Source organism: Orycteropus afer, unplaced genomic scaffold (genome assembly GCF_000298275.1).
Source record: "Orycteropus afer afer isolate SDZICR_OR568_19922 unplaced genomic scaffold, OryAfe1.0 scaffold00718, whole genome shotgun sequence".
Taxonomy (NCBI): Eukaryota; Metazoa; Chordata; class Mammalia; order Tubulidentata; family Orycteropodidae; genus Orycteropus; species Orycteropus afer.
In genome coordinates this window covers 356,956-381,622 of record NW_006922305.1, presented here as the reverse complement: position 1 = coordinate 381,622, position 24,667 = coordinate 356,956, and the positions used below count along the sequence as shown (strand labels likewise).

The following is a 24,667-nucleotide window of genomic DNA, read 5'->3' as shown; positions in this document are numbered from 1 at the left end:
AGCAGTTCCCCAGGCCTGCCTGCCTTACGTGGCACCGCTGAGTGGGTTTGAACCGCCGGCCTTGGGTTTGTATTCTGTCATAAACAGCTTGTACCACTGTCTGACCGTGGAACAGCCCTTGACATTTGCCCTAAGGTGCTGCCAGATGGAAGGCAGGGACCAGCACCTCCCGGTGGGCATGTAGGAGCTTATTAAGGGGTCTGCCTACTGAGGTGCAGCCCTGGGCCGTGGCAGGGCAGACCGAATCTCGGCACCCCCCAGGGGGAGGCAGGGGCTCTGGTGAACAAAAGTGGAATAGTGCCAGGGCCCCGGATCTCCAAGGCCACCTAGCAAATGTCACTTAACACTGACTTAGCAAGCGGAAGTGAGCTAGCAGCAAGCAAGGGTGTGGACATATTTGGCCTCATAAAGGCCCGTTCCCCTCTGACCAGCGAGGTTCCTTGGTGTTATAATAAACCAGAATTGCCGGGGAGGTGATTCCGACTCACAGCGACCCTAGAGGGCAGAGTGGAACTGCACCACAGGGTTTCCTTGGCTGCAGATCTTTATGGAATCAGACGGCCTCGTCTTTCTCCTGCCAAGCTGCTGGCAGGTTCGAACAGCTGATCTTCCGGTTAGCAGCTGAGCTCTTAACCACTGTGCAACCAGGACTCCTTCCCCGAAGCCCAGGGGGTCCCAGACCCAGGGCCCTGGTATGAAGAGCATGGTGTGTGCGTTTCCAAGGCCACCATGGGGCTCAGCAGCATCCCCTCGTTGTCTGTGACCCCAGAAAGAGTCTTCAGCCTTGGGAGCAGGTGACCTGATTGAGGGCCCTGGTCACGGACACACCTGGCCTCATCCCAGGGGTGTGGGGTCCCGGAAGAGAGCCTGCTGAGGGAGCGCCTGCCTGTCCCTTCCTGTCCTCGTCTCACTTCTGGAAGTGAGTTGGTCACTCACTCCCCGGGCGTGTCCCCCCACCTCACGCACAGGCAGCCTGGGAGCTGGGAGAGGCCCCGCTGTGGGGGAACGAGGGGCTGGGCTTCCCACCCCCCTGCGCGGTGCCCGCCCACCTGGGCAGCCGTCTGTTCCTCTCTCGGCCTCCGTTCCCTCAACGGGCTCCGTGTGTCCCCTCCCTCGGGTTGAGAGGACCAGATAGGATCCTGACACGTGAAAGCTTAGCACAAGACCTGCTGGGTGCGTGCTGCTGTGTCTGTTTTTCGGGCGCTTCGTGGCTGAAGACCACCAAACGCACCCTCATAGCCCTGGAGGCTGGGCGCCCGACATCCAGCTGTGGGCAGTTGTCTGCTTTGGGAGACTTCGGTGGGAGAACCCATCTCCTGCCTCTTTCTAGCTCCTGGCAGCTGCTGGCAGCTCTCCGTGCTCCGGGGCTCGGGGATACTTCACCCCACTGTCTGCGTCCACCTTCACGTGGCCTTTCTGTCTGTGTCTTCTCCCTTTCTGCCTCTTTTATGAGGACAGTCATTAGCAATATGGCCCTAATTCCAGGCTTGTCCTCAGATCCTTAACTTCATGACAGCTGTGCAAACCCTGTAAGGTCTTGTTTACAGGTACTGGAGGTCAGAGTTTCACATACTTTTTTTGGGCTACTATTCAACTGTTTAAGGTGCTCTGATGTTGCGGTGCCTAAGGCATTTGACTGCTAACCGGAAGGTTGGTGGTTCAAGCCTACCAGCCACTCTGTGGAAGGAAGATTGAATATACTTCTGTGAAGATTTACTGCCTTAGAATAACCCAGAGGGGTCGCTATGGTCAGAATCGACTTGATGGCAGTGAGTTTGGTTTGGTTTTGAATTCAATCCTTTACAGCAGTGGTCTTATTACTATTGCTAATGCTGATCCTTGGAGCCCTGGTGGTGCAGTGGTGAGAGCATTAGGCAGCTAACAGAAGGATTGGCAGTTCAAGCCCACTAGCCGCTCCACGGGAGAAAGATACAGCAGTCTGTTCCCATGAAGAGTACACCCTAGAAAACCCTCTGGGGCAGTTCCACTCTGTCCTCTAGGGGCGCTGTGGGTCAGAATGGACTCCACGGCAGTGGGTGTGGTTTGGGCTTTGCTTCTGTGAAGACTGACAGCCTGGGAGACCCTGTGGGCAGTTCCACTCTGTCCTCTAGGGGCGCTGTGAGTCAGAATCGACTCCAACAGGTGTTAGTACAGGTAGTCTGTGACTTAAGAGCATATTCAAGTTACAGGGAATCACACTAAACTGCCCATGTTTTTGTTTGTGCCTCTATCCTTGGTACTGTGTCCTGTGGACAGTGTTGCAGTGCGTAACTTACGTTTATGTGTAATGTTTCCAAAGGCAAAGGTCAGAGTTATAAAGATACTGGTAGTTAAAGGCCATAATCGTGAAACTGGAAAGGAAAGAAAGCTAGGCCACTTATATCGGAACCAACTTGGGACGGAGTCGTAGGAACGGCACCTGGCCGTAGGTGGCACCTGCCTGTTAGAACCCGTTAGAACCTGTTAGAACCAGTTGTTGCTGAGTCGGCTCGCAGTCCTGGTGCCCTGTGTCCGAGGAGAGGTGCTGTGTCGGGCTTCCAGCGGCTGACCTTCAGTGGACGGCCAGCCTTAAGTGGAGCCACCTCTGGGTGGATTTGAACCACCAACCTCTAGGTTAGTAGCCCAGCATTTAACCATAGGTGCCACCCAAGGACTCTGGCTAGTACGTTAGCTGGTGCTAAGTGCCGGGGAGGACAGAGCAGAGGAGGAGGACAGGGCATGGGGCGCGGGGTGTGGGTGTAGACAGGGTCAGGGGGTGCATCTTAGGGGTGCAGCTCATTAAGACCCGAAGGATGCTGAGCCCTCACTCGGGTCACAGTCACTCGGTAGGTGTCTGCCGGGTTCCTGCGGTGAAACCTGTGGGAGCTGGAACTCGCTGGGCTGGCCGGCTTTGACGGTGCAGTCTTCCCACCGTTCCATAGTGGAGAACGCTTGCATTTGCCTTCTGTTCTGGTTCCCGCTCGCACAGAGTCCGGCTCTCCACACACACCTGGCCCGGTCTCCAGGGGCGCCTGGGTCCGGGGCAGCTGGGCCTCCCGCAGTGGGGCTCTCTCACGCTGCGCCTTTCTCGCCTTCTCTTGGCAGCTTCGTCTCAACAGCATCAAGAAGCTGTCCACCATCGCCTTGGCCCTGGGTGTCGAACGGACCCGCAGCGAGCTCCTGCCCTTCCTCACAGGTACGGGGTAGACTCCTGGGCCCAGATGGAGACAGGCTCGAACGTGGGGGTTCCCCGGGGTGAGGGGGCACAGGGAGAGGCACGGGGGAGCTGGGGCACGGGGGGGCTGATTCTGCCAGCCTCCGGTGTCAGGCGGGGCCATCTGATTGGATACAGTGGCAGGGCGGCCGCTGCAGGTCGCTCTGGAGGGTGGGGAGGTGAGATGGGGGCGAAGAAGCCTTTCCACGTGCACGTCCTGTGCTGCGAGAGAAGGCAGAGGCGCGCCGAGGAGAGAGGCGCGGCTCAGGGCAGAGGCCTGGCGGCAGAGGCCCCGGCTCAGGTCGCAGCCTCGCGCGCCGCTTCCTTTCCGTCTGGAAGATGGGACTGATCGTGTACCCCGGGAGGGTGGTGGTGCCCAGTGCCCTCCGATTGATCCTGACTCGCGGCGACCGCGTGCAGGCTAGAGCTGCCCCGGGCGGTTTGAAGGCTGTGGCGGTGTCCTCCCAGGTGCCTCTGGGTGGGCTCCCACTGCCAGCCTTTTGGCTGGTAGTTATGTACGTAGCCGGCTGCACACCCAGTGCTGTTTTCACTGTGTTACATGGCTGTGTATGGCACTGGTGATCGGGAACGGTGAGGCACCAGCGTCGGGGGGCCCTGAACACCAAATGGGGATCGAGTCAGAGAAGGAGGTCTTTGAGCTGATGGAGTCTCAGGTCGTGTGAGCTTCTCGGTGCTTTGGGCTTCCGGCCCCTGCAGGATGTTCAGAAAAGCCAAGGACGGACACTGTCTTTCAGCAATGATCCTGTTCCCGACAGAGCAAGCTAAAAGCCTCTCAGAATTCACACGCACAGAACATTCCAGAATCGGTTTTATGATGAAAGTGAACACATAGTGTCCCCCACCCAGAGGCACAAGGCCACAGCCGTGGAACTCTCTGAGCAATTCATTGTGCACATGGAGTCCCCATGGCTGGGAATCAACCAGACGGTGCCTTGTTTGGGCTTTTGGTTGGTTCCCCACAAGGTCAAAGAGGACCCGTGTCAGAGTTCCGCCTGTAACAGGTGAGACGCGGGTGGGTTCCACACGGAGTCGGTCACGTGTCCGCCCGCGGTGGCGGTGAAGTGGCTGCTGTTTGAGGACCAGGAGCCTCGGGTGGCAGCAGGGTTGAGCGCTTGGCTGCCTGCCCACTGCACGTCGGTGATTTGAGTCCGCCCCGAGGTGCTTGGCCGCCTACTTGCAAAAAGTCAGCCCCTGAAAACCCTGTGGGGCACAGTTGCCCTGACGCGCAGGGGGTGCTATGAGTCTGAGTCGGCTCGATGGCTGCCGCACTCGGGTGAACGCGGCGAAAAGCCCGCTCAGGAATCCCAGACGTGCCTGGCCTTGTCCTGAGACGGGCCAGCAGTTCAAATCTGCCTTTCGTGGTGGCCGAGAAGTTTCTTCAAGTTCAGCTGAGAGGAGAATTTCCTGTTTAAGAGGCCTGGGTCCCTTCAGGGTGATTCCCTGTTCGCGTGAAAGCGTTCCTCCCAGCCGGTCCTTTCAGCGCACACTGTCTGCTGCAGGCCCACTGTGTGCTGGGCCTTCGTCTGGGTGGACCCACTCAGGGCTTGCCCCTGGGCGGCTCCATCCCCGTAAAGGCACACTGAGTGCCGACGGTTTGCAGAAGCGGAAGGGAGCCCGCTTCTCCGAGCCTGGGGATTTTGAGGGGGGTGGTCGGAGTTGGGGGTCTCTAACGGAGCCTGTCTCGGTCCCACAGACACCATCTACGATGAAGACGAGGTCCTCCTGGCCCTGGCAGAGCAGCTGGGAACCTTCACCACCTTGGTGGGAGGCCCAGAGTACGTGCACTGCCTGCTGGTGAGTCGGGGGGGCGGGCCTGGGCTCACCCCCGAGGTCTGAACAGGGGGCAGGGAGGGGAGAACGGCGCAGAGGCCGAGGGTCGCCCGGTGGGGACAGACAAGCCTTGGGCGACCGCTTTAGCCTGGAGAGTTGGTAACTGGGTGCTGGGGACCCCACGCCGACTGCTGGCAGAACCGTGCCCCCCAGGCCTGTCGGGGCTGCTTCTCCCGGAGGCTGCGCACAGGCCTGGCTCGGAGGTCCCTCCGGGTGGACTCACACCGTTAGCCTCACAGTCGGCTGCTGGGCTGTGCTGCCGCGGGTGCCGCTAGGGGCTGCTGCGCCAGAGGGCCGCTCGCTGCCGCGACCTCAGAGACACCCCCACGGCCCAGGGCCAGCCCCCGGCCCCTGCACACGCAGCTTTGGGCCTGGAGTCTCTGCAGTCCTTGGCTCAGCTGTAAGGTGGGGGCAGTAAAGCCCAGCTTCACAGCCGACTTAAAGCCCGTCACCCAGTGCTTGGCACAGCGGGCACAGTCACAGCAGCTGCCACTCCCCTTGTTGTTGGGACTTCGAGGCCTCCCGTCACACAGACAGTCAGTTAGTGCTGGGAGAGGTTAAGCGTCTTGCCCCAGGTCACACAGCATGTGAGTTCTGGGTCCGCCACCCCCTGCCCTCCCGCCCGCCAGCACGGCCCTGTGCGTCACAGGCTGCGGACACAGAGGTGGCTCCGTCTTCTAGTGGCTGCTGATTTGGAGGCGACTGGGTGCAGCCCGTTTCATCGTCCTCAGAGCTGGGAGGAAAGAGCCCTGGGGCTTCCCTGGCTCTCGGTTTTCCCTGTTCTCAGAGCGCGGGGGTGCTGTCCCCACCGTCTGGGTTTTTGTTCGTTGTTTGCAAAGACGTTTTTATACTCTGTCACGTCTGAGATTGGGGTGTGTCTCTGCTTGGTGGTGCTTTACAGTTACTATCGGCAACCTTTTCCCAGACGTGCCTGGGCGGGAACCCTGCTCCTTAGTGCCTTCCCTCTGAAGAAGCTATGGTGCAGACCCTGGGGTGCAGTGCCCCTCCCCCCCAGACAGACACAGGCCCCTGAGAGTTGGGTCGACAGTGGCTGGCGTGCTGTTGGTTGATTTAATTCATTCATTCATTTTTAATTGTGGTTTGGGTGCAAGTTTACAGAGCAAGTTCGTTTTCTGCACAGCAGTTCATACACATTTTGTTTCATGACATCGACTGCAGTCCCCACAGTGTGACAGCTCTCCTCCCTGCAGTTGCCTGTGCCCTTCTTTCGTGTATCTTCCTGCCCTCTGAGCCAGCGCCCTGTGCAGATGCTGCCCTCTGACCTCCCGTGGATTGTTCTAAGGAGTGCACCTCCCTGGTATAGATGTTCACCTTAGACGCCTGTCTCTTGTTTGGCTTAGTGCCTAAGGCATCTGGCTGCTAACCAGAAGGTTGGTGCTTCACACCTGCCAGCCACTCTGTGGAAGAAAGACTAGGCAATGTACTTCTGTAAAGATGTACTGCCTCAGAAACCCAGTGGGGGTCGCTATGAGTTGGAACCGACTCGATGGCACTGAATTTTTTTTTTTTTTTTTAATTTTTATTTGGCTGGAGTCCATGGGACTGAGTTCTAGACTTGAAGGGTGATGGGGGCCCCATAGCTTTTGGGGTTTCCCCGGGTGGTGCTTTTGTTTTCCTTTAGCAGGATGCAAAACCGTGGTGCTCCTTACAACCGCTGGTCTCGTGGTCTGACACGCAGTGTCGTTTTGTCCTCTGCACAGTGGTAGGCCTGAGGAAACCGTTGTGGTGTGTCAGCTTTCATTGGGGCTTTGTGTACGACTTGGGTGTGTTGTGGGGACGTGAGATCGTCGCATGCGTCGGACACAGCACGGGGCTGCTTAGCATGAAGCCCGGGAGGGCCGAGGAGCAGCCTGGAACGGGTCCCTTGAGCCCAGGAAGCAGCTTTAGCCCTGGGCAGTTGTCGGGCATGAAGAGAGAATTCACAGCTTTCGCAGCTTCTCCGAGGACTCGGGACATAAAACACTGGGAGGAGGGCCGAGGCTCCCAGAGGTGCCCGGGGCTCCCACGGGCGTCTGGGGCTGGCAGCCAGGCATCCTCGCCCCACGCCGCAGGGAGGGAACCGGTCGGCCCACGCTGGGGCCCCTTTGGGGCAGCAGTTACATGTGACCTCGAGGACTGGCGTTCCTGATGGTCAGCAGAGAGGCCGACCGGGGGCCGGGCGGTGCTGGGGACCCCGAGAGGCTGGATCTGAATAGCTGTGTCCACCCAGTGCCTGGAGTGCTCCAGGGCCGGCTCCCTGTGTGTTAGCCCGTTGCGTCCTTGCAGTAACCCCGAGAGGCAGGCCGAGGGAGCGGCAGTTTCCTGGTGCCGCCTAACACAGACACCGCAGGGGGAGGCCCTGATGGATGGAAGTCTTTTTCTGTTCAGGAGGCTGGAAGCCCGAGTCCAGGGCGCCCGCTCGAGGGGAAGGCGCTGTTGGCTCTGAAAGGGTCGGCTGCCGCTCCTCGTCCCCCAGCCGGCTTGGCCCACTGTCTGTCTTTGGTGCTTGCTTCTCGTCTAGTCTCCGTGTCACTCAGAAGTGCCTGGCTCGGGACACAGCACAGCGATCAGGCCTCCCGCACGGGGACAGCTCCCCCATGCTGCACTCGGGCTCCTGCTTCCCACACAGGCCAGTCAGAGCTTGGAAGGAAGGAGCTAGAAAGGGCCCTTGACCCAGAGCAGGCGCCCAGCCTGGTGTGGATGGAAGGAGGAGGTGGCCCAGTTAGCCAGCATCTTGACAAGTTACGGGAGATGGAAAACAGCTCGTGTGCAGTTTGTCCATCCCACAGACACGGGGCCGGGACTCGGCTGGGGGCACTCAGGAGGGCGTCAGACCAGCTTCCTGCTCCTCCCTGTGACGGGAGATCCTGGCTGTCTCCTGTGGAAACCTCCGCTGTGCCCCTCAGCCCCTTGGAGGCTCTGGAGCCAGATCGCCGTGGTGCTTTATGTTTTTCACATTATTTATTTGTCGAGAGTATCCACAGTGCACCAGACACCAGTCCACAGTGTCTGCGTGGCCCGGCCGGTGACATGAGTGATGTTCTTCAAGTTGGGCGCCGGTCTCAACTCCTGTTTCTATGGTGTTCCTCTGTTAACATGAACTCACTGCCTCTGAGTTTTCTGTCTAATCTTCCAAGTTGCTGTTGTTCATTTGATCCCATATAAACCAAAAAACCAAACCCACTGCCATGTAGTCCATTCTGACCCACAGCGCCCCTAGAGGACAGAGTGGAACTGCCCCACAGGGTCTCCAAGGCTGTCAGTCTGTGGAAGCAGACTGCTTCTTCTTTTCCCACAGAGCAGCTGACGGATTTGAACCATGGAGCTTTCAGTTAGCAGCCAAGCACTTTAATCACTGCACCACCAGGGCTCTAATCCCATATAGATGTTAAAAGAGCACAGTACAGAAACAGACACTTTTAACTGGTTAAGCTAAACTGGTGTTTGGTTTTGAGAAGACTGCAGGGACTTTTTTGGCTTAAAGTTTAAAATTATTTCCAGGATTCATCTAGGCTCCGTCAGGTTGCCTGGTTTTAGATCCTGGCTTTCAGTGATTTCTAGCTCAGTCAGATTACTTCACCTTTGCCTCAGTTTCCTCTTCTGGAAAATGAGGACAACAGCAGCACCTGCGTGGTGGGCTTCAGTGAGTTAGCCCCGCCCCCTGCAGCTGGGTGGTGCCGCAGCCCTGCTCAGAAGGCCTCTGGCAGTAAATGTCGTAATCGTGGGGGTTTCTGAGGAGCACCGTTCAATGCTCGGCTGGTGGAGGTTGGCGGTTCAGATCCCCCAGAGGTACCTCAGGAGAAGGGCCTGGTGACGTGCAGAGCCCTGGTGCGGTTCTCTCTGCCGCGCAGCTGCTTCGGTTGCCAGCGTGGGGGCCGACTCGGAGGCACCGGTTTGGTTATTACGGTTGCACTGTTGGAAACTAATGAAAGGTGTGGCCTCCCCTCAGAAAATGACATGTAGTTTTGAGGTTCGTGGACCCCATCAAAGCTCTTTCAAGGAGCCCTGAGTGAGAACTGGCAGCTTTCGGGAAGACGTGCTGGATGGTGGCTGGCGTGGGTGGTCTGGGTGGGTGTCTGGGAGGAGGGTGGGGTGGGGAACCACCGCTAGGCGCCCGGTGCTCTGTGCCGCAGCCGCCCCTGGAGTCGCTGGCCACGGTGGAGGAGACGGTGGTGCGGGACAAGGCTGTGGAGTCCCTGCGGGCCATCTCGCACGAGCACTCGCCCTCGGACTTGGAGGCCCACTTCGTGCCGCTGGTGAAGCGGCTGGCGGGCGGCGACTGGTTCACCTCCCGCACCTCGGCCTGCGGCCTCTTCTCCGTCTGCTACCCCCGAGTATCCAGTGCGGTCAAGGCGGAACTTCGACAGTGAGTCCCCACCTGGGGTACCCCGTCCCCCAGAGCCAAGAACTTGGTCCCCTTTGCAATAGCTTCAGTCAGCCCTGGGTTCCAGACCCCTCAGCCTCTCCCAGGGTCCACTCCCCTCACCACCCGTGACGGGCTGAGCAGGCCAGTGTATGGTCGCGAGCCGCTGGGTGGGACCCAGCTATGCTGCCTAGTGGGCGAGCACACGGTCCCGAACCACAGGCTGGGCCCTGGCTCTGTCCCTCGCGCGTTCGGGAAACACGCAGTGGCGGTACCTTCCGCCTGGTCGTGCCGGGGAAGAGGGGCGGGAATTCTCCCAGTGAAGTGCCTAGGACAGAATCTGACCCACAGACCCCGCAGACGAGGTCTGTTACGGAGGCTGGCCCCAGACCAGACCGTCCTCGCAGCCTCAGCCCCTCCGCCACCTGCCGCCCCGCCTTCGGCTCGCTACCCCAAGCTGAGAAATCTCCCGTGTGCGGGACCTGCCTTCCGGGAGGAGGACTGAGTGTTGTTAAGGGTCAAGCGTGGCCGTGGACCCCATTTGGCTGGGCTCCGCCCTCCATCCCCTGTGCTTCACGCTGCCGAGGAGTAGCGCCTCGGGTGGCCCCCGACCAGCCTCCTGGTGGGGGTTTCTGCGGTGCTGAGACGGGAGGCCCTGTGTGGTGGGACACACGGCTGAGGCGCCTCGGAAGATGGCCCTGGTGATCTCCGAGGGGCCCCGGGGCCTTGTGGACCCCGTGGAGCAGTTCTGCTCTGCACATATGGGCGGCTTGACGCCATCTGACACCAAGAGGCACGGTGGTAAGCGGGCCATCGCCAGAGCCGACCGCTGCCTGGAGGCTTGTGGGCAGAGGCTGCTGAACGCCTCAGGCCTGGGGTCTTGTGGGACCTGCCAGCAGCCTGTGGGGCGGGCACTGCTGCCCCCAGCTCACCGCATAGGCTGGCTGCTGGGACCCGCAGAGGGGCCACCACTTGCCCAAGGTCACACTGCTCCCCAACCGGCTGCAGTCTGTGCTCTCTGCCAGGTTAGGGCCTGAGGGGACCCCGGGACCCCTCCTCCTGAGCCCCACCCTCGTCCAGGTACTTCCGGAACCTGTGCTCAGACGACACCCCCATGGTGCGGCGGGCTGCAGCCTCCAAGCTGGGGGAGTTCGCCAAGGTGCTGGAGCTGGACAACGTCAAGAGTGAGATCATCCCCATGTTCTCCAACCTGGCCTCCGACGAGCAGGTGCGCCCCCGCCCCAGCCCACGCCCGCCCCCAGGGAAGGCCAGGCCCTGAGCCCTGCCCCCCCGCTCTGCCCCTCTGCCCAGGACTCGGTGCGGCTGCTGGCGGTGGAGGCGTGCGTGAACATCGCCCAGCTCCTGCCCCAGGAGGACCTGGAGGCCCTGGTCATGCCCACCCTGCGCCAGGCTGCCGAGGACAAGTCCTGGCGCGTCCGGTACATGGTGGCCGACAAGTTCACGGAGGTGAGCCAGGGGCTGGCTGTGTGGTCCCCCGACAGGGAAATGGGCACAGTGAGGTCAAGGTGTCACGAGGAGGTCGGGGGCAGGGCAGGCCGTCAGGAGAGGGTCGGGGGCAGGGCAGGGCATCAGGAGAGGGTCTAGGGGGGGCAGGGCGTCAGGAGAGGGTCGGGGGCAGGGCAGGCCCTCAGGAGAGGGTCTGGGGGAGGCTGGGCGTCAGGAGAGGGTGGGGGGGGCAGAGCGTCAGCAGAGGGCCTGGGGGAGGGGCAGGGCGTCAGGAGAGTGTCTGGGGGTAAAGTGGAGGGCATCGGGAGAGGGTCTGGGGGTAGGGGGCTGGGTGTCTGGGGGAGGGGCGGGGTGTCAGGAGGATGCTTTAACCTGATGGTCGCCTGTGTTCTTTCTCCCAGTTTCTCTGTCTTTCCTTTGATTGTGGCCTCATTGGCTCGGAGTCCATTTCTACAGCTCTGTCCTAGTCTATGACGTCATGTTTCCTGTTTTTAGTGCTCACTGTTGGTGCCTTTCGTCGTCAGTATCTTCGGCACCCGGGTCTTTACTCGTTTGTTTGGGTGTTCCGTGACACAGACACTCACAGACCTGGGGACGTGTGCAGACTGCACGCAGCCTGTTTGTGGGGTGCACGGCTAACAGGATGGAAGGGGGTGGGGGCACTGCCACACCTTTCTCTCCCCTCCCCTTTTCCCATCTGCAGCTGCAGAAAGCAGTGGGGCCTGAGATCACCAAGACGGACCTGGTCCCTGCCTTCCAGAATCTGATGAAGGACTGTGAGGCCGAGGTGAGGGCCGCCGCCTCCCACAAGGTCAAAGGTTGGTGCTGGCGCCCAGGAGAGTCAAGGGGGGTGGGGGGGCGTCAAGGCTGGGCGGGTAGCATCGGGGCTGGGCGGGCAGGGGAGTGGCGTCGGGGCCGGGATGGAACCCAGATGCTCACTGTTCCCTGCCTCCCCTCCGCACCCACAGAATTCTGTGAGAACCTGTCTGCCGACTGCCGGGAGAACGTGATCATGACACAGATCCTGCCCTGCATCAAGGTAGGGGCATCGGTGGGCGCCCTGGAGCAGGTCTGAGCTGCGAGGGAAGGAGTTGGGCTTCCGGGGTGGCCAGAGAGATGCAGACAAGCTGCCCAGCCTTGGAGGGTGCAAAGCAATTCAGGGTCCTGATGGCGGGCAGAGTGCGAGGCGTGGGGCCGCTCCGGAGGGGGCAGGGCTTCCCCCTGAGAGGCCGTTGCCTCTGTCTGTCCAGAGAGCTTTGGGACTAGGGGGCTGCCGGGAGGGGAGCTCACGTCACTCTGGGCCCATGGGGCCCCTGAGGACGCCCGTGCCCGTCCGCCAGGACCTCTGGGAGGGGGAACGGGTTGTGAGGAGTTGATGGCTGCTTGGCCACTTGCTGCCGCGGGTCTCCCTGACCCGCGTGGCCCCCTTCCTTCTCCCCATCAGGAGCTGGTGTCGGACGCCAACCAGCACGTCAAGTCGGCGCTGGCCTCGGTCATCATGGGCCTCTCGCCCATCCTCGGCAAAGACAACACCATTGAGCATCTGCTGCCGCTCTTCCTGGCCCAGCTGAAGGACGAGGTGAGGGCTCCGGGGGCTGCGGCCAGGGCCGGCAGGGGGCGTTCCCTGGGCAGCGGGGCTGCTGCTGGTGCAGGCGAGTTGGTCCCAGCCACAGTGACCCTCCAGGACAGAGAACTGCCCCACAGGGCTTCCGAGGCTGCAGTTTTTACAGGAGCAGGTCTCTTCCCCGTGGATCACTGGGTGGGTTCAGACTGCCTTTTAGGTGGCAGCTGACTGATTACCATTGCCACCAAGGTGCCCTTCCTGGACATTAAAAATAGCAAGAAATGAGTAAGACCGTTTGAATCCCCATAGACCTTCAAAGGAGGCTGGCCGTGGAGACAGACAGGCCCACGATCCCAGTGACACGTAGGTGCTGTGATGAAAGTGCGTGCGGGTTCATGTGTTTCAGGGCAGGGTCCAAGGCTGTAATAACCAGTTGTTGAGTGGTTCCGACTTGCGGTGCCTCCCTGTGGGTCACGGTAGGACGGAGTCCATGGGGTTGTCAGTGGCTGATGTTTCAGAAGTGGTTGCCGGGTCTTTGTCCCGAGATGTGTCTGTGTGCACTTGAACCTCAAACCTTTCAGGCAGCAGCTGAAGGTGTTATTTGCTGTAACAGAGACTCTGAGACAGCAGCTTACATGAGAGGGTTATTTCTCTCTGAGAGGAGGGTGGTACTACCCTAACCAAAAAACCAAACCGCTCATCAGCCGGCTGCGTGCGACTCGTGGCGAGCCCCGTGTTCTCAGAGTGAGTGGGCTCCCGAGGGTTGTTAAGGCTAGACCTTTGGGAAGCAGAGCCAGGCCTTTCTGCTGAGGTGGGCTCGAACCACCAACCTTCTGGTTCATCGTCAAGCATTTCATCACTTGCGCCACCGAGGGACTCCTGGGCTGGTTCTGCACTGGTGGGTTCAGTCTCCCGGCCGTAGCACGTGGCCTCTGGCCCGAGCTGGCTTCCTTGACCCTTGCATCTCTCAACCCGCATGAAACAAAGCTGCCAGACCAAGCAGGCCTCGTCCTCCGGAGGGCAGGACCGAGAGTAGGCCACTCGGCCTGTCTGCTCACACCCCAGACACCCGTTAGCCAGGGCCAGCCACCTGATGGCAGCGAGCAGTTGAGTCTGGAGGACAGGATGAGAGAGACGCTGGCGGAGGGCTGGAGAGGCGCTGGGGTGACCACCAGGCCGGGATTGAGGACTTGAGTCGTAGGCAGTGGCGGGGCTGGATCCGGTCTGGGTGGCAGGAAGTAGCACGGGGGTTAGCAAGAAAGAGGAACGAAGAGAGGTGGCCAGAGGGCAGGATCGGCAACCGGGGGCTGCAGGAGCCTGGTGGAGCACTGAGGCGGGGGCTGGGGCGCAGCTGAGACGGCCCGGGGGCAGGAGGGACCGTGTGGTTGGCAGGCCCCTTGGTGCTTGCCCTGGTGGTGGTTGGGCGAATGGGGGGACCTGTGCCGGCAGCATCTTGTTGGAATAGCTCTGTGCTCGCAAAGGCCCAGGCCAGGTGGCGGCCTCTCTCCGTGCCTGCCTGGCTGGCTGGCTCTCCGTGTCTCTCGTGTGTGGGCACACATACACATGATAGCATGAGGGAAGAAATGCTGTCACCAAAAAGCATCCGGTCACATTTCAGTTTCACTAAAAAGAACAAAGAAGCTGCATTGTGATTGTTGGGGCACATGGCTGTCACTCACCTCAGAGCTGAGACCCACGTGGGCACTCACCGTGGTTCTACTTTGGAATTGCGCACTGCTAACCTCAGGGAGCTCTGGTGACACAATGCCTAAGGGATTTGACTGCTAACGAGAAGGTTGGTGGTTCAAATTCAACAGCCACTCCACAGAAGGAAGACGGGGCAATGTACTTCCATAAGGATTTACTACCTTGGACACCCAAAGGAGGTCGCTATGAGTCGGAATTGACTCGATGGCAGTGAGTTTGGTTTGGTCTGGTTTTTAACCTCCTTCGGGGAGAGGAGGGCCTTCTGGCAAGGACGTAGAGCCTGGTGGAGCTGGCCACGTGCCAGCACCGTTTGTCCTTCACGTCTGACGGGGGCCCTTCTCACAGGTCAGGAAGCCCGTCGACTGGTCTCCCAGTCTTCAGTGACGTATCTGTCAGTCGCCCTGTTGTGCTAGAGGAGCCCTGGGGAGGCAGTCGTTAAGCACTTGGCTACCAACCAAAAGGCTGGCGGTTCGAACCCACCGGCTGCTCTGTGGGAGAAAGAGGAGGCAGTCCACTTCCGTAAAGACTGACAGCCTTGGAAAGCCTTTGGGGCAGTTCTGCTCAGTCCTTCAGGGGGTGCTGTGAGTCATCACTGACTGGATCTCAGTGGGTTTGGTTTATTAATAGAAGCTCAGTACCCCCTAAGCAAGGCCTCCCCCTTTCTGCCTCCCTGTCACCCTTGCTAACCGCTGATCAACTTGTGTCTCGACACACTTGCCTGATGGAGGTGGTTCGCGGGAGTGGGATCGTACGGCATTGGCCCTTCTGGGACTGCCGGATCTCACTGGGCGTGTTTTCAGGCCTCGTCGCTGCTGGGCCACGCGCCACGACTGCATCCTGTGTGCAGAGTGGCGTCCCCTGTGGGGGGGCCGTGCTGGGGTGAGCGGGCGTTGGGCGGTTCCCGCCTTGGGCTGCTGTGGCTAGTGCTGTGGTGAGCAATGCTGTCCTGCTCGCGGTGTGGGGTCTGTGCCGAGCGTGCGGCTGCTGGCTCGGGTGCTGTCAGCACGGCCCAGCCCCTGGAAGACGCCACGCTGGGTAAGGTGCAGGCTCAGCGATGAGGGAGGACCCTCAGTGAGACGCACCGACTCGGGGCTGCAGCAGCGGGCTCGATCAGAGCAGTGGTCCTGAGGCTGCTCCACGACGGGCTGGCGGTCCGTCTGTGGGACACGTGGTTGCTGTGAGCTGGAAGTGACCTGCTGGCCTCTGACAAGGGCATGTAGCCCCTCCGCCCCAGTTGCAGGCTGCTCGGTCCCACCCACGCTGAGGAAGGGCTCGCTTCCTAGCCGGTCCGAGTTTGGATTCCTCCAGGAAAGGGTGCTCCCTCCCGGGTGGGTGTGCCCCGGATACACTCAGGCGGCGCCGACGGAGAAGAGCACCTCCCCGTGTCCGTGCTCCTGGCCGTCGAGGCTCGCGGTCTCGCCGTGCCTGGGTCATCTGACCCGTCTTCTGGCTGCGCTGGCCCGAGTGGCCCCCTGCAGTGCGCCCACTCAGACCCCCCTGCCCCCGCAGTGCCCCGAGGTGCGGCTGAACATCATCTCCAACCTGGACTGTGTGAACGAGGTGATCGGCATCCGGCAGCTGTCCCAGTCCCTGCTCCCTGCCATCGTGGAGCTGGCCGAGGACGCCAAGTGGCGGGTGCGGCTGGCCATCATTGAGTACATGCCCCTGCTGGCTGGACAGCTGGTGAGCGAGGAGGCCTGGGGGCGGACACAGGGGCTGTGGGGGCTGGTGCCGGGCAAGGGACGTGGCCACCGCCCCGGGGATGGGACTCTGCGTGGCCGTGGGGCTCAGTGGAGGCATGAGGACCCTAGGGAGTCAGAGGAAGGGACGTGGGCAGTAGGGCCCTGAAGGAGAAGTAGACGTTGTCGAGGGGGACGACGGGCACTTCAGAGGCGGGTGAGGAGCGTCTGGTCTGTCCTGGCCCAGTGGGGGGCTTGCCCTCCGTGTCACTGACAGCTCCTACTCCTTGCCTGGGACCCTGTCCCACCTCTCTCTTGCAGGGTGTGGAGTTCTTTGATGAGAAGCTCAACTCCTTGTGCATGGCCTGGCTGGTGGATCACGGTGAGTACCTTTAGCAGGGAGGCCGGGGCCCCTGGGGCGGGGGGAAAGTGGAGGTGGCCGGAGGTGCTCCTCCATCCCTGGGTGCCCCCGCAGGCCAGCTCCTTGCTCTGTAGAATCCTGGGAAGGGCAGGTAGGAGGCGGCTATGGACACATCAGCCAGGGGCGGCCTGCTGCGCGGAGCGTAGTTCCAGCTGAGCAGACAGGCCTGTGTGGCGCCCACGTCAGCCGGGTGTGCCAGTCACTGCCATCTTCCAGCCCCACGATACGCTAGGAAGTGTAGGTCTTGCCACCCCAGCTCCCAGGGGCACTGTGAGAACTGCTCTTTTCCCCCCACTCAGAGTGGTTGAGCTCCAGGTTCCCACTTGGTGGTACCAGGCACTGTTGGAAGCACTAAGACTGTGCTTGGGCGCGTCACTCCTTGGAGCCCTTGTTTGCCCATCTGCCAGTGAGGCCCTCGATGGAGGCTCTGCTCTGGGAAGGAAACGCTCGCTGCATAGCGCAGAGTGCACGCTGCTTCCCTCCACTGCGAGAGGGTGGTGACTCTCACGTGGCCTGGTGCTGGGGACCAGTCAGGCAGCACTCGGGCTGTGACTCTCACTCCCTGCCCACTTCAGTCCGTCCCCTCTGGAATCGCTGCCCCAGCCCTCTTAGCACCCTCGCTCTTCTACAGTCTATGCCATCCGCGAGGCGGCCACCAGCAACCTGAAGAAGCTGGTGGAGAAGTTTGGGAAGGAGTGGGCCCATGCCACCATCATCCCCAAGGTCTTGGCCATGTCTGGGGACCCCAACTATCTGCACCGCATGACGACGCTCTTCTGCATCAACGTGAGCACCCCACCCTCTCACCTGCCCGGACCTCGGGGCGGAGGGTCTCCAAGGAAGGGATGCTTGAGGATGGTGAAGGGGGGGTGCTGAGGGCAGAGGGGTGAGTTCTTGGGGCTGGGAGCTCCGGTTCCCAGTCCGGGCCACAGGCTTCTCTAGGGGTTAGGGACTTGAGTTGGGGGAGACCCAGGACTGGCGAGACTTGAGCTTTTCACAGTGATCTCCAGACTTGTCTGAGCAGCGCTCTCCATCCTGGCCAACTCTTTGTATTCGTTTGTGGGGTAGGTTTCCGTAGGCAGGCTCCACCAAAACACCAAACCAAACTCACTGTCGAGTCGGACCTGACTCATAGCGACCCCTCCTTGGGTTTCTGAGGCGGTATCACTACGGAAGTAGATTGCCCAACCTTCCTTCCGAGGACTGGCTGGTGGGTTTGAACCGCCGGCCTCTGGTTAGCAGTCAGATGCCTCAGGCACTCGGCCACCAGAGCTCCTGTGCAGGCTCTAGCCTGGCTTCTCCCTCTCTCTCTGCCACCTGGGAAGTGACTGAGCTGCCGAGGGCTTCAGCTTCTCCCCTGTGACGCTCGGGCTGGCCCCGGGTGCCTGCGCTGCAGACCGAGGATTCGCTCAGCTCCACGTGCACAGTGCTCAGGACAGTGTCTGGGGCAGAACGTGCTCTTGCCTCTGATGATGCTGTCGTTCAATTGCCTCACGGGCCACTGTCCTCGCATTAAACCATGCGCATCGCTAGAAGTGGGGGGTGGGATTAGAAGTAGCCGTCGGTACACGCTCCAACTGTCTCTTCCTGTGTCAGACTTTGCACTAGAGGAGATCCCTGGGGTGGCAGTCAGGGTCCACTGCCAGAGGAGAAAGGGAATTCGGAGAATGGGGAGGGGGCCTGGGGGTCCCAGGAGGGAGTCGTGGTGTGAGGAGAGTGTTAGGAGGTGCTGGGGCCCCAGGGAGGGATTTGAGGTGTTAGACGTTGGGGGTGCGGGGAGGGAGTCATGGTATCAGGAGATGCTGGGGCCCAGGGAGCGAGTCGTTCAGTTAGGAGAGTGTTAGGAGATGCTGGGGGGTGGGGGGAGTCCTAGGGAGGGAGTCGTGGTGTGAGGAGAGTGTTAGGAGGTGCTGGGGCCCAGGGAGGGGACCTTCATGAGGCACAACTTCCCCAGGGGGCAATTCTGGATTCAAGTCCCCCATAGTACTCAGTTTTCCCCCTAGAACCAGTGATTCGTGAAGTGAGCTGGTCAGGGGACAGGAGAACTGGGGAGTTAGCCATGACTTTGGGGTAATCTCCCTTCTGCTTCTCACCGGCCCCCAGGTGCTGTCTGAGGTCTGTGGGCAGGACATCACCACCAAGCACATGCTGCCCACTGTCCTGCGAATGGCTGGGGACCCTGTCGCCAACGTCCGCTTCAACGTGGCCAAGTCCTTACAGAAGATAGGGCCCATCCTGGATAACAGGTGAGGCTGGACACCAGCAGGGTCTTGTTCTGAGCCCATCCCCCATCTTAGCCTGTGACCTTTGAGGGTTGGACGCCCGTCGCTGCTCTTGCTTGCTGTGTGCCCTTGACCCCTCCTGGGGTTTCCTCAGCTGTAGGAGAGGCCCTGTGGCCTACCTCGCAGGTGCCCCCAGCCACTCCCTGGGCAGTGCAGGCGGGAGTGCACTGGCTGTTCACTGAAGTTGGGGGTTCAGGGCGACCCAGAGGCACCTCAGAAGAAAGGCCTGGCCGTGTGCCCCTGAAAACCCTTGGTGCACGTGGGGTCACACTGGGTTGGGACCGACCCGGCAGCAGCCCCGGGTGTGGAGACGTGTGGTGCACCAGCCGCAGGCACATCGGAGCGCCTCTGACGCCTGCCGTGGTGCGGCTCGCGGGCTCTGGCCCCTGGGACCCTGGGTCAAGGGCGTGCTCCACTCCTGGCTCTTCCTGGTGGTGAGGCCCCCCTCAGTCTCCGTGGGGTTAGCCCTTTTGTCAGCTGTTCCTCCCACCAAGACCACAGACTGACCAATCCCCTCAGTAAGCTGTAGGCACCTTATTTGCATTATGAACTGTCTAATCCCTGCAAGGGTTTATATCCCTTATTTGCATAGTAAACTGTCTGATGGATTTACATAGTTACGAATATAAAAATAACATGTACGGTTGCACAGAAAATGGTAAATACCACCAGGGATAAATTTAGTGAAAAATGCACAACGCACTGCTGTTGAGTCGGAGCCGACTCCTAGCGACCCCTCCGTGGGTTTCTGAGGTGGTATCTCTACGGAAGTAGATTGCCCAGCCGTCCTTCCAAGGAGTGGCTGGTGGGTTTGAACCGCCAGCCCTCTGGTTAGCAAATGCCTTAGTCACTACACCACCAGAGCTCCTGAAAGATGCATAAGACCTCTAAAACCCACTGCCGTGCAGTCAATTCCGACTCACAGTGCCCCCAGAGGACAGAGTAGAACTGCCCCACGGGGTTTCCAAGGCTGTCAGTCTTTACCAAAGCAGACCACCTCATATTTCTGCTGCCGAATGGCTGGTGGGTTCAAACCCCTAGCCTTTTGGTTAGCAGCCAAATGCTTTAACCATTATGCCACCAGAGCTCCTCGACATAGAGGAGTCCCAGATGGCCAGTAAACATAGGAGGGGGCTTGACGTGGTGTCAGCAGCTGTGGAGTCCGTCTCGACTCACGGCCACTCCACGTGCCAGAGTCGAGCTGCCCAGTGGGGTTTCTTGGTGGGAGCAGCCCTCCAGGTCTTCGTCCTGTGGGGCCACTGGGAGCTACCTCAGAGTGACTCAGCTCAGAAAAGACTCCGCAGCAAAGGTGTCAGTGAGGGTGTAGAACGGCTGGTACTCGCGGGGAGGTTGCGAATCAGTAGTCATTTTGACTATCAGTAGAGTCTAGTGAAGGGATTACACGCGCCCTGTGAGTCCTTCCTTTCCCGGGTGTTTAGCCAAGAGAAATGAGTGCTGACTTCTGCCAAGGGGACGTTGAGGGCAGCTTAGAAGTGAGGGTCGCAACGCTTTGTCTCTCGTACCTCAGTCAAGTTGTCAGGAGGGACCAGTCCCCAGAGGAGGATGTTCTGCTCGGTGAACTTGAGGGTCACCGAAAAAGGGAAAGGCCCTCACCGAGGTGAGCCGACCGAGCAGCTGCAGCGATGGGCCCAAGCACGGCCGGGACTGTGAGGCTGGCCAGGCCCGGGCGGCGTTTCCTTCTGTTGTGCGTGGGCTCGCGAGGAGTCAGAAACGCAGCGAGAATGGTGGTCATGTTCGCAGTGGGTGGGAGGCGGCTGACTCAGCCAGAAGGGGGCATGAGAAACCGCTGGGGGGCTGGAAACTGCTCTGTTGGGCCGGACGGTGGCTCCACAGGGGCTGTCGGCTGCCACGGAGTCAGTACCCAGCTCGTGGCGACCCCGGGGCCGTGGGGCCGCGCCTCGTGACTCCCGGGCTCTCGCTGGCTGGTTTTCAGGACGTTGTCAGGATTCCTTCCTAGTCCACCTTAGTGTGGGAGCCCCGCGGAGACCCGGTCAGTGTCGCACCGACACCCAGGCCCCTACGGCCAGACGGGTGGGGGCCGCGCGACAGGAGCGTCCCTTCAGCCTGGTGACCTTCCTGTCGGGTAATTTCTCACGAAAACCCAAACCAAAAGCGAGTGAGGGGAAGCCGAGTGAGGGCAGAGAACGCCCACTATCGGCATCAGAAGGGCAGCCTTTGGCCCGGGAGAGCTCAGAGGGCAGGAAGGGATGGGAAAGGATGAAGGAAGTGGACGCAGGGAGGAAGTGGGCAGAGAAGAGAGCTGTCACCCGTGGGGATTTAATCAGGGCCACGAATTAAAATGTGTATGGACTGTCAGCGCAGAACCAATTTGCTCTGTAAGCTTTCACCCAGATCCCAGTAAAAAGTTGGAAAAAAAAAAAAGTGACAGGGTGAAGTCTGCTTTTAACTCGGGAAACGGACTTCACCGGGGCCCGGAGCCTCTTACAGCTGAGGGAGAGGTGCCAGAGGTCTGAGGAGACGGGCGGAGTGAAGCCGCCGCTCCCGTTCCACACCCTCCCTCCCCCCAGGTCCTCATTTGCCCACACAGCTGACCCTCGGTGTAGGCAGCTTCCCTGGGTCCCCGGGCCTGCCAGTGACGGGTCTTCAGGGCTCCCAGGGGGCCAACCTTTCCCCTGAGGGACCGTCCCCTTCCCCTCGACGGGATTCCGTCTCCAGCCACTCTCCTGTCTGCTCTCTGCCTAAGGTCCACGTTGGCAGGAGTCGAGAACGTGGGACCCGGCACCATTTCACACCAAACATGTAATAAACCCAGTTGCCGCCAAGGCCATTCCACTTTGTGGAACCCCCCATGCGCCAGAGGAGAGCTGTGCTCACAGGGTCTGCAGCGGCCGCTTTCCCGGGGCGGGTAGCAGCCCTTTCCTCTGTAGCACCTCCAGATGGACTGGAACCTGCAGCCTTTTCAGTGCTGAGCGCATTGACCGTGTGCACCCGGGGGGCTCTGGGACGGTCTCAGCCCACTGCCATCGAGAGTGGCCATCATCTCACGGCGACCCCCAGGGTGTCCAAGGCTGTAAGTCTTTGTGGAAGCAGACTGCCTCGTCTTTCTGCGGAGCAGCTGGTGAATCTGCAGTGGACCTCAGTGATGCGTGTTCACCGAGCGAGACGCCATTCGTCGGGCTTCACAGACTGTGGGCCTGTGGTTCTGTGTCCCACCTCCCCTGCTGCTCTGACCTGCTGGGCCTGTTCTGGGCCCAGAGACCCCCTTCCCTGACCTGGAAGGTCCTTGGATCCCAAGTCTCCGGGACTTCCCGCTCACAGATAGTGTACCTGTCCCAGACCCAGGCCTCTGCCCACCTTGTGGGGCGGTGCGTGCAGGTGTGTGGACACCTCCTTGCTGGGGCCCAGCTGACCCCCTCGCCCTTCCCCCCCAGCACGCTGCAGAGTGAGGTCAAGCCCACCCTGGAGAAGCTGACCCAAGACCAGGACGTGGATGTCAAGTACTTTGCCCAGGAGGCTCTGACTGGTGAGGCGGGGAGTCGGCCCAGGGGAAGGGTCTGCCAGGACGGGCTGTGGGCGGGAGCCGCCAGGGGCGACGTCTTGACTCCTGCCGCTTCCTGTCTCCTCAGTTCTGTCTCTGGCCTGAAGCTGGACGAGGCGCCCACACCGGCCTCTGGGAGGCAGTCGGGGCCTTCGGCTGTCAATCCCCGTGCATGGTCTGACCCCAGGCCCCTTCCCTCGGCACGGTTCGCCCTCTCCCTGGCCTGGGATGACGTCTCACCGTCCGCTTCCGGGGCTGCTAGGGGAGCACCAGGTGGGACAGGGCCTCGATCCTGGGAGGCAGAGGCCCCGCCCAGCCACGGAGAGGCACGAGCGTCCGGGGCACTGGCTGCTGCATCCAGGACCCCTCGCCCATCGACTGCTCCAGCCCCCTCCTCTCCGCCCTCAGTGGTTTTGTTTGTGTCAACTGTGTTGGTTTTTTTTTTTTCCTCCTTTTCACAGAGAAATAAAGGTCTAGAAGTGGCTGGCCGTCCGGTCTTGGGCACGGGCTGTGTCAGGGCCGCGGTTCTGTCCCTTGGGCTGCTGGTGTTAGGTGCCATCAGTCGGCTCCGGCGCCTGGCCGCCCCGGGTACCGCAGAACGAAACACCTCCCGCTCCGGTGCCTCCTCACAGTCGTCGCAGCCGTTGTGGCAGTCCATCCTGGTGAGGGTCTCCCACTTTTCCGCTGACCCTCCACTTCACCAGCATGATGTCCGCTGGGGGTGGATCGCCGCATCCACGTCTCTCTCCACGTCTAAGGAGCATCCTGGCTGTACTTGCTCCAAAACAACAGTTGCTGGTTCTTCTCTTTAGAGAAGGCCTTATAACTGGACCTGTTCCCCCAGTGTGTCCCCAAGAATGAGGAGGATTCACGGGGAGCCACAGCCAGGGCGAGGGCCCACCCGGGCTCCACGGCCAGCTGCTTGAATAATTTCTTTTAGAAAAGTCAGCACAAGGCTGGTCCCTGTGAGGTGGAGGTTCAAGATGTCCCAAATGGCCACCTTGTCCAAAGAGCTGTGCCGCTCCATCAGCTCTGACATCAGCCCCTGCCCCCTCAGGACTCCCCTCCCGTCTTGGGGTTCCGCAGTTGGCTGTCATGGCTGTCATGTCTCACAGAACCTACAGACTCCCAAGGAAACGGCTCACGTGGTGTGGAGGCTGGCAGGTCCCAGGTCTGAGGCTAGGTCTGGAGGATTAACTCATGTGGTTGCAGGGGTTGGGGAACCCAAATTGGCATCAGATGACAGTTGCTGTCTCAAGTCCAGGGGTGAGATGATGATGGACCAAATGTAGGACCCCAGAGCAAGAGAGCGAACTTCCCCAGAACATTCCTCTGTGTGTGTGTGTGTGTGTGTGTGTGTTATATGTATATCCCCTCGTGGAAGCTTAGGGTGGTGACTTCAGGCACACCCTCCAACAAGGGCAGGACTCAAGATGCATCCCACCTTAAACAGGCATGTTCTTCTTGTTATGTGCCGTCAAGTCTGACCCGACTCATAGCGACCCCTCCTTGGGTTTCTGAGGCGGTACCACTATGGAAGTAGATTGCCCAATCTTCCACAGAGTGGCTGGTGGGTTTGAACTGCCAGCCTTCTGGTTAGCAGTCAAGTGCCTTAGGCACTATGCCAGCAGAGCTCGTAAACAGGCATGTTTTGTTGTTATGTGCCGTCAAGTTGGCCCCAACTCATAGTGAGCTGTCATTGGGTTTCTGAGGCAGTATCACTACGGAAGTAGATTGCCCCATCTTCCTTCTGAGGAGTGGCTGGTGGGTTTGAACCGTCAGCCTTCTGGTTAGCAGTCTCAGGCACTGTGCTACCAGAGCTCCTGTAGGGACTAGGATTGACGGTACATTCCGAAACGGAGGGGGTCGGCCTGAGCACCCCGCCAGCTCACTGCACTGCACTGGCTGCATCCAGGGACTTCAGAAGCTGGTCACCAAAGGAGGAGACTGGATGAGTTGTTCGGAGACTGTCATTCACAGAAGTGGCTGGCTGTCCCGGGCCCCAGACCCCACTCACATTCTGTGGCTGAGCCTTGGTCTGTGGGTACCTCCGTGCTCCCAGCCCTGCCGGCTCGCCCTGCCGCCGCCGCCGAACGCTAGTCTGGCTCTGCGGACTGTGGGTGATGGTTCAGAGCCGAGCCCTGGCGTCTGTGGAAATAGCATCGCGGGAGGGCGCGAGTGCTGTCCACCTCCAGGGGGAGGAGAACCAGAGCCAGCGGCCGGGCCTGCTTCCCTGACGGGCAGACGTGCCCCACTCTCCAGCCTGTTTGCCGTCTGACACCAGCTGTCCCTCTACTGGGTTTGAGAATTCGTGGCTGGCCAGAAGTAGCACGTTACTGTTGGGGATTGGGAGCGCTCAGGATACAAGTCTCGGTGAGGGCAGCCTTGGCGCCGCCTGGTGGAAGGCGCTAGGTTCTCCGTGGGCCTGCAGCCCACCACTGACCCCCGAGGTGTCCTGTCTGCGACACCCCCACCGTCCCCCGGGGTCTGCTGTCTCTGCGACCCCCTCCACCGTCCCCCGGGGTCTCCTGTCTGCGACCCCCTCCACACCGTCACCCGGGGTCTGCTGTCTCTGCGACCCCCCCACCGTCCCCCGGGGTCTGCTGTCTGCGACCCCCCC

At 60.6% G+C, this 24,667-nt stretch overlaps 1 protein-coding gene across 1 annotated transcript in view; it reads left to right on the top strand.

The window, feature by feature from the left end:
• PPP2R1A (protein phosphatase 2 scaffold subunit Aalpha) overlaps positions 1 to 24,325 on the top strand; it is a 41,504-nt gene extending 17,179 nt beyond the window's left edge. Inside the window, exons 2-16 of the mRNA XM_042783180.1 lie at positions 3,085 to 3,175; positions 4,908 to 5,008; positions 9,178 to 9,410; positions 10,488 to 10,635; positions 10,719 to 10,874; positions 11,578 to 11,692; positions 11,843 to 11,913; positions 12,319 to 12,453; positions 15,655 to 15,828; positions 16,146 to 16,206; positions 16,877 to 17,031; positions 18,349 to 18,491; positions 21,941 to 22,032; positions 22,600 to 22,709; positions 24,110 to 24,325. Coding sequence (XP_042639114.1) covers positions 3,085 to 3,175; positions 4,908 to 5,008; positions 9,178 to 9,410; positions 10,488 to 10,635; positions 10,719 to 10,874; positions 11,578 to 11,692; positions 11,843 to 11,913; positions 12,319 to 12,453; positions 15,655 to 15,828; positions 16,146 to 16,206; positions 16,877 to 17,031; positions 18,349 to 18,491; positions 21,941 to 22,032; positions 22,600 to 22,709; positions 24,110 to 24,325 — 2,001 coding nt within the window. The remainder of the gene's footprint in view (positions 1 to 3,084; positions 3,176 to 4,907; positions 5,009 to 9,177; positions 9,411 to 10,487; positions 10,636 to 10,718; positions 10,875 to 11,577; positions 11,693 to 11,842; positions 11,914 to 12,318; positions 12,454 to 15,654; positions 15,829 to 16,145; positions 16,207 to 16,876; positions 17,032 to 18,348; positions 18,492 to 21,940; positions 22,033 to 22,599; positions 22,710 to 24,109) is intronic.
• Positions 24,326 to 24,667: the final 342 nt, after the last annotated feature.